Source organism: Adelges cooleyi, unplaced genomic scaffold (genome assembly GCF_023614345.1).
Source record: "Adelges cooleyi isolate 19-005CV unplaced genomic scaffold, UGA_ACOO_1.1 ACOO_flye_CR_arks_rails_tigmint_CR_PRNA_574, whole genome shotgun sequence".
NCBI lineage: Eukaryota > Metazoa > Arthropoda > Insecta > Hemiptera > Adelgidae > Adelges > Adelges cooleyi.
This window is the reverse complement of record NW_026096268.1, coordinates 15,733,107-15,746,921: the sequence shown is the minus strand read 5'-3', so window position 1 is coordinate 15,746,921 and position 13,815 is coordinate 15,733,107. Positions and strand designations below refer to the sequence as shown.

Below are 13,815 nucleotides of genomic sequence, written 5' to 3'. Positions count from 1 at the left end.
AATATAAAAAAATTTAAAAAAAATTTCAAAACCCTTTTATTAATATTAAAATTTGCACAACAATATTTAAAAACTTTACAATCTAAACAATTTATTTTACAGTAATAATATATAATATATTATATTATTCAGGCCCTCCAAATGATTGTTGATAGAAATTTGACATCTTCGTTCTGATTAGTGATCCTTTTTGTGCCATTCCAATACTTAGAGTCAATACTTATAATACCATACAAGTGCGCTAAGCTCTTTTCTTAGTAAATTTACTCATGTTATGCGATCACATATACACATATCGACGGAGAACTCTTCCTCACAGCTCCGTCTTCTCCAGCACCGCCAGCGCACTTAGAAGGGTGACAGACATTGGTTTCATAGAAGCCAGTCTCGGTTAGGTTGGATACTCACTTCTGGTTAAAGGCAAGTTTGATTGCCTTTAAAATGTTATATACAATCTTTGCGGGTTTGATTGGTTTTCTAAATTAAAAAAAAATCACAAAATTAATTATGTTATTTTATCTGGGTTAGGTTAGATACTTACTTCTTCTGAACTTCATCTCAATACATTTATTCATCGATGATAATATGGTACGCAATATTTCAGCTGATGTTAACGGTTTTCTAAATTAAAAAAAAAATCACAAAATTAATTATGTTAACAAAAGATGCGCCAAATTGTGCTACCAAATCGACATTAAGTACAATTGACTTCTTGGATAGCCTCAATTTAAATTATACATATCTCTGGGCTGTCTAAGGATTACACGGCACTGAGAAAACGAAAAATTGAAATCCGTCCAATAGATTTCTATGCTAACACGTACATTGAAGGTGCAACATGGTATAAATGGTAATAAATTGTCAAGTTTTAATATTACATTAGTCGGCAACACGTGGAGAATGTCTTTATTTTATTAAATATCAATTACACACATTTGGGGTTTTCTACGAGTCTATAAGACGAAGATCTTATAGGGTCATAAGTTTAATATGTTTGTTAACGGTTTTTTTTTTTAAATTGAAGTTGCTTAAATGAGTTAATAGTTGTTTAATACTATAAAGTTTACAACATAAAGTACTATTGTAAAACGCAAAAAAAGCTGGCAGTATTTGGTCAGGTATGTTGGAAATACATACCGTCCGATGCGCGCTGATTAATTTGCTCAAATAAAAACATCACAAGAGTAATTATGTTTTTTACATAAATTTTATTAGTTTATATTGTGGAATACGAATATTGTTGAAAAAAAAACAAGTGTTGTATACATCCGGTCATTTATGTTGAAAAACATACATCCGTTGTAAGCACGCAACAATTATTATTAATTACTTCCATACATTATTGGATCTTTTCGGCAATAACTAGTCATCCTAACAATATAACCACTAGAAAATTCAAAAATCGCATGTATTTTAAATGGAAAACTCTAACTGCTTACAGCAGAGCAGGACACATTTCGTCATCCACTCTTAATTCAGTCGAGCCCAAAAAGGTTGACCTATTATTATACATAATATTTTCATATCATCAGTAGAACTGTAATATACTTACTTAACTAGACATATACAATTATGCTTGAGTTATTCTTATAAATATAACTTTATTAACTGCCTTCTCTTCGTAGATATGACCCCGTAATAGTAATGGACAAACTGTCTATTACCGTAGATTAAAGTTAATTTGTATAATAATCATTATTCACTGTGTCTCCTATTATTTAATCGATGGGGCATATCATATGGGTAGTCATCGTTTTAATTTCATAATATCAAACAGAAGGATATCATATTATTATATGGGCGCTATTAATATTATTAGGAGGTTAACGTTGTTGGTAGATGTAAAATAACTAATAACTCTTCAAACCATTACACATTGTGTATAGTTTCCAAAAATAATAGCAATTATATTTCGAGTAGAAAAAACACAAAACTATTACTTACCCCTTGCTTTATAAATATAATAATTAATAACAAATGGTACTCGAAATAAAATAATTAAAAATTAACATATATATTTTTTTAGAAACTGTTTACATAGGTGTAGACGATATGAAATGTTTTTTTATAGTAAACTGTATGCTACTTCCTGATCTATCTAAGTAAAATACTACCCAGTGCTCTAGTGTATTATTTACTTATTAGATAAGACAACAATAAAACAATCGTTTAGCACACAACATAACTGGCGATTAAATTATTTTGTCAACTAGATTAAAATGATTAATAATAAATTGTAAATTAATATTAATCAAGAAGAAAATAACAACTTTTTGAAATTTATAATAAAAACAGAACAAATTTTTTTTTTTTTTGGTAATTGTATATTGTAGGTTAGTGTAGAACATAAAAGTGCATTTTTGCTGCAGGAAAATACTAAGTTATAAAATTTATTAGGACATAAAAAACCGGTCTCTGTACAGTCATAAAGTCAAAAGTCCTTATTCATAAGATAAATTTCAAGTAAAATATAGTTTTAACTTTATTTTAAATAATAGGAAACAATATAATATGTTGTATGAAAAGTACCTAATTGAGTTGTCTTCAAAAATCGCTGGTTATCTCGTATCCTCAATGCCGTCGGGCTTGTGTTCTTGAAAGCATAATAATAATAATAATAATATGAACGATGCTAATGGTAATTAACATTATATTATCGTAACGTGCATGTCATTTATAATGCCTATTATATTATTATTTGGATATATTTTGTTTTTGTGTAGGCGCGACATTCAACTTTTTGAATACATTTTTTTTTTCTACACAAAACCAATGTACTTTAATATGCTAAAAACAGTTTACACTTATACACAATACACAAGCGTTAGGAATAATGATTTTTTTCACACACTTTATTTTCTATACACAATTTATATTATATCAAGGCGCTTCTGGTCGACATAAACATATCATCACCGGTAGCACCCAATAATGTTTTTGGACGGATATCTGATAAAAACGGTCACGGCTCTCTCTCGGTACGGGAAGAGACGCGAATATAATAGTATATTATAAAATAAAAAAAAAATTACACGATATATTTATAAGACAAAAAAAAAAAATGTATAAAAATCAACGAATAAAATAAACGAAAGCCAATTTTAAAACAGCGGTACATTACTACTATAATATGAGTGTAGCCAAAACATAATTGCCGTGGTCCTATTATTTATACACTTAAACAGGACACATTTCGAATCGGATACACTTTCCCTGCGGTTCATAACGATTCTGCGGAAAAATTAGAAAATAATTGATCAAATAACGCTGTAATAAATAATCGTTGGTCGAAGTAATATAATGTCTTATTATACTTCTTGACGCAATAACTAAATTTCAGTCGGTTCGCTCGACTGAACCGTAAAATCAAATGATAATATAAATTGTTCGTGAATCAAAACTGAAACCTTACAATACTTTGTAATTCGGACAAACAGAGAGAATATCATCATAAATGTATAATTTTTAATTTAATAGACAAACAAAACGCAATATAAAAAATATAACTACATATTAACACACATTAAAAAAAAAAAAGGTTTTTATAGCTACATTTTTTTTTTTTTTTTTTTTACTTAACCGACTATAAGTTTTATGAGATAATTATTGTATAAAAATAAAAACATGGTATCGTTTTTTTATAATATTATATAGCTTAACTTAAACGCGAAAGATATTACATATAGGTGTATTGTAGGTAGGTGGTCTCTATGAATTATAATAATATATTATGGTAAATTATAGTGTGTTGGTAATTAACAAAAAAAATAACAAAAAAAACGTTACTCGTTCGATAAACCTTATTAATTACTTTAACGCACACAACACGACTCGTCGACGATAAAAAAAAAAAAAACGGATACCACGATAATACAGATTTATATATTTTATTATATTATTGGTATTGTGTATTGTGGATTATATCTTAGTGGGATTTTTTTTTTTTTTTCCCATAAAAAAAAGGAATATTAATTCGACAATTAATAATAGGATATGCATTTCTTTCGGGGGGGGGGGGGTTATCAGAACAGTCGGGGAATGAGTTTCACCGATAAGGCCATTATCGAGGACAGGAACACCGTGCTTCCGACGTCTGTGGCAGCGTTGCAATAGTCTTGGTCGCATGTGCTGCAGTGTTCGATGCGGATGTGCGCCGGTGTGTTGATGGCGCAAGGGCCGTCGTCGTTGCGGCTGTCGGCCGACCAAGCGCACGACCGCATGATGACCAATTCGCCGTTGACTGTAACCAAAAAAAAAAAAAAAAAATGATACCGTACTTAGAACCACGCTATTCTAATAACAAAATATGTATTTACTCGAACAATCTAATGACGTAATTAATAAAAATAAATGGCATATATTGGTATCAGTTTACTAAATGCCAAATAATGTAAGCCACTACTTAATATCAATAATTTTTGGGCAAACTAATTTGTACGTGGTCGGTTAGCGTAAGCCACAGCGTAACCCTACAGTAATTTTACTCGAATACATAGTTTTAGCCTCTTTACGAAAATTCATAAATTTTCATTGATTTTAATTACAACGTTTGTTCAAATTAAAAAAAAAACGTATATTTGTTGGAAATTAATATTTAAACTGCAGTTATCAATGTTTTTTTCAACGTTGTGGTTACAGTTTTCTGTCAACAAAACTTTACCACTAATTCTATCTTACCTATCACAATAAATTAAAAAAAAAAAAAATTGTTTTGTTATAGTTATAGTAGTTAAACATAAAAAATAAATCGTATGTGTTTTCGGTTTTAGTTTAAGACGCAGCTTTAACAAAATAAGACATTCATATTGACTATTTTTATGGTGTGATTTTAGACATTGGGCATTATTAAAACATAAAAATCAAATATTAATTTCAAATCATTTTCTATTTTTGTCGTTTAATAAACGATTAATGTGTGAAAAATTGAATCTGCGACCCACCCGCCCGACTCTAGTTTATTAAAAAAAAAAAAAAAATTAAAACCTAAAACTGGTACTTAAGTACTCAAAACTTAATAATAGCATCACTCTAAATAGATGTCGATTGTATTTTTTTTTTTTTTTATCACTGATGTTTAAAACGATGCGTTTTTCATTTTACCGAACAATGAGCATCGTCGGCGCTTATCGAGCTACCAGGGTCGCATGTCGATGGCGCACGTGCAAGTGATTGCCGCCGTTCAACGTCGGTGCCGCGGCGGCGGCGGCGGCCACAGAGTACAGCCACAACACCGCCGCGCCGCTGACCGCGTGTTTTCTCATACATTCCTGGTACCTTTTATACATGTTTCGTAATCGTATGGTTTTGAAACTGCACATGCCGTTGTCTAAAACTGCACATGTCGGTTTTTGTCGAAATCTTTATAAAACTTTTTTGTTTTTTTCATTATGATTAATTTCAGATACACTTTTTACGATAAAAGACGATCAATTTTTTCTTTTAACTATATCTTTTTCAATTTTGAAGCTACAAAACTGAAATTTCGTTTCGGGCTTGTTGGAAAGATGATAAAAAAAAAAAAAAGTATTTTTTATGCGGTCGCTATTCGATGGTTTGCAAGGCTCTATTTACTTTTGCAAGTAGTACATTAAATTATACTCAAACTATTTTTGAATCTATTAAAAACAAATTTAACTTTTTAGTCCATAAAATCAATATGCACATGCTATTTTAGTGTCTCGTGTAAAATTTTAGTTTTGAGGGTTCAACCATCGAAGGAATTATTAAGTTTAAAGTGTAAACAACAATCAGTTTAAACATTTTCGTAGAATATGGCAAATATAAGTGAATTATACTTTCAAGTGTGAGGCGTATACGCTATAAAGGGATGAGATTGTACAAATTTGAACTTTATAACAGTCATCCAATAAAGGAATTGATAATACTACTATAAAATAAAGCTATTGCAAAATTGTATGTAATTAATATTGTATTAATTCAAAAATTGAAAGTGTTATATTTGATGACGTTGGTCCAGTTTATACAGTGTACCTACTTTTGCCCATATTATATTCCTACTATATGCATATAGTCCCCAATGTACACAATACCGTGCGGTGTACTTTTCATGTACTGTCGTCGGTACCTAGCACACCAGAAATACCGTATATTATTTCAGAAACACGACTCACCACGGTCACACCGGTATGCATAAGGTACAAACATTATGAAACAATAAGGTTACACCTATTTATGATTTGACTATACACAAGTTTTTTGGGGGCAATGTCATAACCGTGGCTAGAATAACTGAATCACATAATATAAAAATATCTTTTGCTCGCTTGAAGGTATTATAAACACGAGGCGCGCCATTCGTGCAACACGAATCTGCCGCTCTACTGAAGTCTGGATACTAATTTATACCATTAATAGTATTACAAAATAAAGAACACACCGTAGTATAGAGTTTCAATAAAATATTTCATTAAAAAAAAAAAAACCTAAACAATTAGAACAATATACCTATATATATATATATATACAAAATAGTAGGTAAAATATACTAATCTGTGAAAAAGTGCAAAACTCTATAATCACAATTCACTTTTTCCGCAATAAAAAAATATTGACGTTCTTAAGCATATATTTTTAAATGAAAATCAGCGTGTCGCTTGTCAGACATTAGCCAATAAAATGCATTTTGTTCCATAAAAAAAGTTTACCGTCATTCAAAGAAAAACTGTTCTAAGAAAAATAATATAATCGCGGTGTACCTACAACACCTACTTTGTACCGTTTTGCCGTAGACAGTTTTTTCACTAGTCGAGTATTTTTTATTTTTCACTGTAGTTAAAAACGGTGTATTTCAAAACCAACCAAATAAATGTATGGCATATATTTTTCGTTATTATTGTTTTCAAGTAGAACAAAACACGTTAATAGAAGTTAAATACACGCGTTTTGCCGAGTCCCCTTCACAATTGGCTCTATAAATCAAATAAGGTAGACTTATTCAGTACACCGATGAACTAATTATTCCGATTTGTGTAATTAGATTCGTGGGATACTTTACTGTGGTGGGTATTTTGTGCGTGAATAATTAAAACAAACACAAAACGGTAAGGTAAGATCTATGTAGCGTGTATGATCAGACATCACCGAGCAGTTTTTTATGATATATTGATTATTTAAAATATCTTATTTCCCGGCGGCGAAGGTTATACCTATGTATAGACAGTCGTATACGCATCAGTGGATTGTCTAATGACCAAGAGGTTTCACAAATCTCGGACGAACACAAAAACAATGAAACAAAACAAACTGTGTGCCTGTATTTTTTTAGTTTCGCTAACCATATACAAGTTTACAAGTTTATAATAAGTATCGATGTCAGAGAAGTAAGATAATGCTTGATTTTGAACAAGCTAGCATAAATGCTTAAACAATTTTATTTTCTACTGCACGATTAATTAAAGGATGCTTTTTTCACTTTCCACAATCTGTGCGGCGTTATATCAGAGATTCCGGACTTGCAAAACGTTATCGCGAAGACCAAGACTTTGCCTTAAATTTAAAAATGTCAAATGCCTTAGCCTATGTTCCAATCGATTCTGTGGTAATTGCTTCGAAGCACTCTTAGAAACATATTTTTGTCAGCAAAACGAAGCAATCGTAACTCCGTTATTAGATTATTTTGAAAATACACATTTAAATGGAAATAGAAAACGGCGAACTCCTAAATTCCCAATAATATTATGGAACTGTTTTGAATGAATTGAATGAATTAGACACGCGCTCAGGTGTCGTAGATCCACACGGTGGCCGTTATGGGGTTAAAACTATTAAAAAACCTGTACCATATAGGATCAATAATTGAACGCACATTTTTTATTTTTTATTCCGTTAGCTATGTCGACACTACGAATAGTTTTATTTATTTTTTCTCGGCGAATATATAGAACGTTAAAAAAAAAGAACTTGGAGAGAGACGGCCGGTGAGATTGGGCTATCGAGTTAGTCGTTTCGGGTGAATTATTTTGAAGGGGCATGTGAATAGCCGACTCCCCCCCCCCTACTTGGCCAGTTTTATCTTTGTCGGATTTTCTTGTGCGATGCACCGCCGTGTAATCGACCGACGGTTGTGCCGCAGCCCAAGACTGGTCTGTCCGCGTCTAATCGATTTCGATGGAAACGGTGTGAAGAAAAACAAAAGGGGAAGGGAATACTATGTGCAATAACCCAACATCAAACACCACCACGGCAGACGCGCAATACAGATATAATAATAATATTATGGCATTTTTTTTTTGGGCAAATCAACACCGTCGTCGTCGTCGTCCAAGTGACTGGGCGAAATTTATCGTATCGCAATAACCCGAGAAGGAAATGGAGTTGTCGCTGGCAAATCGAAATCGGAGAAAGCGCCGCCGTGATTCCGGAGTCCCGGGAAATCCCCGGGGGGGGGGGAAGGGGGTTTACCCGCCGACAGTTTTGCACTGAAAACCCGGCCGGTGTCTCTAGCCAAGCGATCAAATGAAAACCATAATAATACCTGTATGCGTTACTTTGTTGCATATCTACAAAGTCTCATATTGATGAAATATATTGTATTATGGCAGATCTACGCCAACGGTTTTTGTCTGTCTAGACTCGGCATGGATCAGCGGCACCGTTCGATTTTCATCATCGTTAAGACACGTTGAAAAATGTGCAGTTCTCGATTTTATAAGATCCGTCTTGGTGCCAGAAAGCCAAGCTATTCTCAAATTTTAGTGTCTGGTACATATATGTATATATTCATTATTCTTATATTAATGTAAAAACTGATTTAAGCTTTGTGCGGTTACTAAGGTTTTGTACAGGTTTTGTATCATGTAGTAAAAAAAAAAAAATACCATCACAAATAAGAAAGTAGCCAGGTTTTCTGTTACGTTTCGAAATTGTTGATCTCGTCAATGAAAAATAAAAAAAAATAAACGATGGAGGTTGGACACAATGCTCGACAAACACTATTTATTATAACCGCTGTAGACAAATATACATGTAAAATGTCAAATGATCTGACCGTCACCCTGATCGTCTCCACACGTTCATAGCACCACCTCTTAGAACTAAATAAAAATGTTTTATCGTTTTATTTGTTAGAAGATGTACCTACAGCTTTGATCTCTTGTTTTTGGACCATGTCCGCTGCCCATTCCTTTCGCATATCATAACACTGCTTGCCATAAAAGCGATTCGCCGCATTAAATCTTCTCTATCACTGTAAATATTTGTACCCTATCTTCGAAAATAGCTGAACCCGACTACCGACCATATATGTGTGTGTGTGTGTGTGTGCGAGAGTCATGCTTGTTGCACTTGACGGATTTGAGTTATCAGCAGAAAGATGTGCACTAGTGGTCAGGACTCGAGTGCACTGAACAGGATTGCATAACGTCGCTCACGTACCGTGGAGCATGCTAAATCGAAAACTGTTACCCAAATACATTCGATTTAACAAATGTTATTACATCAAAACCGCTAAATCCAAACGATTTACCATGCGAAGCGCACGCACAAAAACTACTCGTCGATTTAGCGGTGTCTATATTATATAGTTTGGTAATTAATTATAATAATTAACATAGAAACACTGTAATGAACGTCCGACACGGTCTTAGATAGAGGTCCAGTCCGAAAAAATGCAGGCCTATCTTTTTCACGGTTTTCGCGATGGATATTTTTTCATAACGTTATGTGGTATACATATCATGCTAATATAATGGCCTATTTTCTATGCGCTTTTTTTTTTTTACCATAACAATGGAAATCAATTCCGATTAGTCGGTCGGATTAGAAATTTTGCATTTTAATATTATTATTATTATTATTCCCATGACGATTCTTGTAAAACACATTGAACGTATTTATATAACGTACCTATGAAACGATAAAATGTATGCACGTTTCAACCGTTAACAACGCTGTTGTGGTACACAATATCTGCTTAACTGGGAACCTAATATAATAGGTATAAATAATATTACACAAAACACGTATAATATTGTGGTTAATTGATACAAAAAATAACTAATCTGTTCTTACTGGAACAAAAAATTAGATCATGAACATGTCTTTTGGCGTTGCAGTGATCATCACAAAAAAAATGTACACACATTTTTGATAAACATTATCACGTTAACGGGCACATACAAATTGCCTCCGAAAAACTTTGAATTGCCTCCCTTTTTTATCGTAACTTTTAGGGTCATAAACTACTAGTTGCCTCCCAATGGTATCCGAATTGCCTCCGGTAACCTTTATTTCTTTCGAATAAAATGTTTTAGTTGCCTCTCAAGAATATCTGATTTTCAAAAAAATGTCTACTAACAATTTGTTTATAATAATAGTATTTTATACTGTAATATTTTTTTAACCCAACAATTAACAAAATATGACAAATTAACCACGTTTGACGGCTGTCGGCGTAAATGTTATTTGTGAGTACTGAAGAAAGCATGTCGGATCAAAATCATAAAGCTCTGTCAGATGAAGTATTAAAAAGACAAATCATGAGAAATTTTCTCAAAAGAAAAGCTACGTCGGAAATGGTAATATATGAAATTTTGCGCCCATCAAAAAAAAGGTAACTTGTATTGCGTTAAAATAAATTTTAAAAAAAAACTATTATTTTTTTGATAAATTAATTTTTTAAACTTCAACAATTGTGTCGATTGTGACAATTTTTTTTTAATTTTTAACTTATTTTGTGTGATACAAATATTGTTATGACATCATTGTTATAATGTATATATAATAATAAAATAATATTTTATTTTCTTACAACAACCGACAACACTATTGTCTATCGGTTAAACCACGACTTGGTCACCGCCGTTGTGACAAAAAAAAAAATTTTAAATATATTTTTTTGACAATCGACATACTTGATCCTGAAATTGAATGTAATAAATTATGTCAAGCATAATCTATTAAAATAAGTAAGACTGCTCCCAAGACCTAAGACCGAAATCTCTCACTGTAATAGTAATTCTTGTGTCGTTCGTTGTAAAAGTGAATTATCTCTTTGTAAATGAATTTTGAAACAACGAGCTTTTTGAAAATTAATGCGTAGCAAAAAAAAAAAAAATAGAAAACACTGAACAAATATTTGTACCTATTTTTATTTTGTTTATTACAAATCAAAGGTTATACAAATTTATAGTGACTTGTATATTGAAACCACTACATCACTTTTACAACGAACGAACCAATTTGTAATACAGTAGAGTAAAATAATAGTATGCAGATTTCGTGTAAATGAACACTCCTTATCAATTTAATCAATAGTCTGACAACTACTCGCACCTTAAATAAGTGTGCCTAATGAGTTAAAGATAAATGTCATCGTTCTCATCATCGTCACCGTCGTCTACTTAGTTATGACAAGTAAAAAAAACGCAAAATCTATACACGTAAATAATGAAACAAAACAAAAAAACTTGTCAACAATGATATTGTATCACACTGCGGATCACAGATACAATGGGTTGATAATTTACCTTATATATATATATATTATTATGTACCTCACATAAGGTATTGAATGTTAACTACGCATTATAATTAACAATATTATTACCCATAGATTGTCATCCATACAAACCGAAAACCGTTTTGGTCGTTAAACGGCGACGATACACGCCTTATACATATTGAGTATGGATAGTTTCTATACTCAATGATATTATATTAACAAGTTGTGTACAATTTAAATGGGTTTTCACGATCTGAGCGCAAAAACTGAAAAATTAGTTTTACACTTTAGGTATACCAAAATAAAAACAATCTGATGTATTTTTCATAGACAATTTTTAATTAAAATAAACCGAAGAACCAAATTAATCCGTGCTCGCGACTTCCACCAGACTTTTTGTTTATTAAGAAAAAAAAAAATACCTAAGAGTATACAAAAAACGGCAGGTCTCATGTGAATAATAACAACAATTAAAGCATAGCGTGCGGGCTGGGCACAAATTCGAATTTCCGGTATGTCTCATCTGTTGTCTTCGCAGAACCACAAAGACTGTGGACCGAAAGGTTAATAACAATTAAACGAGCAATTAAACGATGGCCATTATATTCCAATTCTCTATTGAAAGAAGAATACACCGTTGAAATGCAGTGGCGCTGCAATCGTTTTAAGACGAAAACACCGCATCTAAAGAATCACGTGTGTTGTCCGAAACGTTAAAGGATGATCGAATTAAGATCTTAATTAATTCTCCCTTTAGGGATACTATAGGTCCCCTAAAAACAAAATGTCTATAGAATTGAAAATATATAATAACAGCTAAAACAAATTATGATTATATTCCAAATGTTTTCTCATTAATACTTATTTCGACTCAATCTACCATAAACCAGACAAATTTTACTACACACGATAAAAAAAATGGAAATCAGTTAAATAAAAATCGCGTTTGATTTGATACAATCATCATTTGGTATTGGTCCTATACATTTTTTCATTACTATAAAGAATTTTTAATAAACTGACACATTATTTAAACACTTGATAAAACATTTAACACGTTAATTAATAGTACATACTTCTACACTTTATAGTAATATACCTATTACTAATTTGTTTATATTGCAATAGCAATAGCTTAGACGATAAAATTATGTGTACAAATAATACGTGTGTATTTATTATGTTAAACAAACCGACAATAAAAAATTGATTGTGTTGCTAAAATGCGTAAATTGCATAAATACAAATTTGATAAATATTTTACTCGACATAGCACACATAAAATTGGGCATATTAATAAAATATGTTTATTAAGGAAAACATATCAAAGTGGGTTGAAAAAATGGACAAATCATTTTTTACTGGGTATGTGTTATTATAGTACAATATAAACCATGTTGGCTCTTAAGAGTTATGGCCATACAACAGGTGATGACTGTTTTTTAACATCAGAACACATAGATTAATTGACCGATTACCGAGGCTAGTAATATTGACTATCACTATAGTTGCGTGATATCTCACGTATTGTTAAATGCACGCGGTTTATTATAGTATATAATATACATAATAATATATAATGTCTCGAAATGATGAGCAAATATTTTGTTTACCTCGCTGTACTTGTTTCTTGCATACAGGCTGCAAAAACGCCGAATGCGGTGCCCTGCTACAGTCTTCCAACGCTCCTCTGGACATGTTGAAAGGGTTTCCACAACGAGGATCCGTGTCGGTGGAACACACCCAACAGTTGACGGCTTGTCCTGTTTTTTGTCAACACAATGCGTTATTATGGAGCGACTTTATTTTAATTGTAGGTGCACGCGTACAAAGTGCGTGTAATCCGTTAAAATATAATAATAATAATAATAATGAAATGCAATTTTACCCGATTTCGGCAACAGCGCCAGACAGCCGAACACGGCGATTGCGATGAAAACTTGACGGCGGATCATGATGATGGATGATATGTCGTCGTCTGTGTAGTGTTCGATATATAATATACTATATAAACGCGGGTCTAAAACCGACTCGAGACGATATATCCAACAGCCGAACGGCGGCGATTTTCGAGATTTGTTTAAAAAATGATTATTATTATTATTCTTCTACACAGACACTGTGACACACTCACTGGTTGCACTCGGCGCAAGACTGATCGGTGACAGTGACAGTACACAATAGCGGAGATGGCACGAGAACCGCGGAGGAAAGCTCTTCGCCGACTCCCCACCCCACCCCACCCCCCCCTTCCGCCTTCCACTGACCCCTTTGTCCCCGTCGACGACACTGACCAGAGTCCTTCGGGGGTATACACCGGCCACAGCGGAACACGCATTTAATATAATATAGGA

At 32.6% G+C, this 13,815-nt stretch overlaps 1 protein-coding gene across 1 annotated transcript; it reads right to left on the bottom strand.

The window, feature by feature from the left end:
* Positions 1 to 3,970: 3,970 nt before the first annotated feature.
* LOC126843077 (uncharacterized) lies at positions 3,971 to 13,629 on the bottom strand. The gene is made up of 3 exons (XM_050580389.1): positions 13,350 to 13,629; positions 13,075 to 13,224; positions 3,971 to 4,240 (listed from the first exon to the last, which is right to left on the bottom strand). The coding sequence occupies exons 1-3, from the start codon at positions 13,414 to 13,416 to the stop codon at positions 4,023 to 4,025; spliced, it is 435 nt and encodes a 144-aa protein (XP_050436346.1). The 5' UTR covers positions 13,417 to 13,629; the 3' UTR covers positions 3,971 to 4,022.
* Between the last annotated feature and the right edge of the window lie 186 nt (positions 13,630 to 13,815).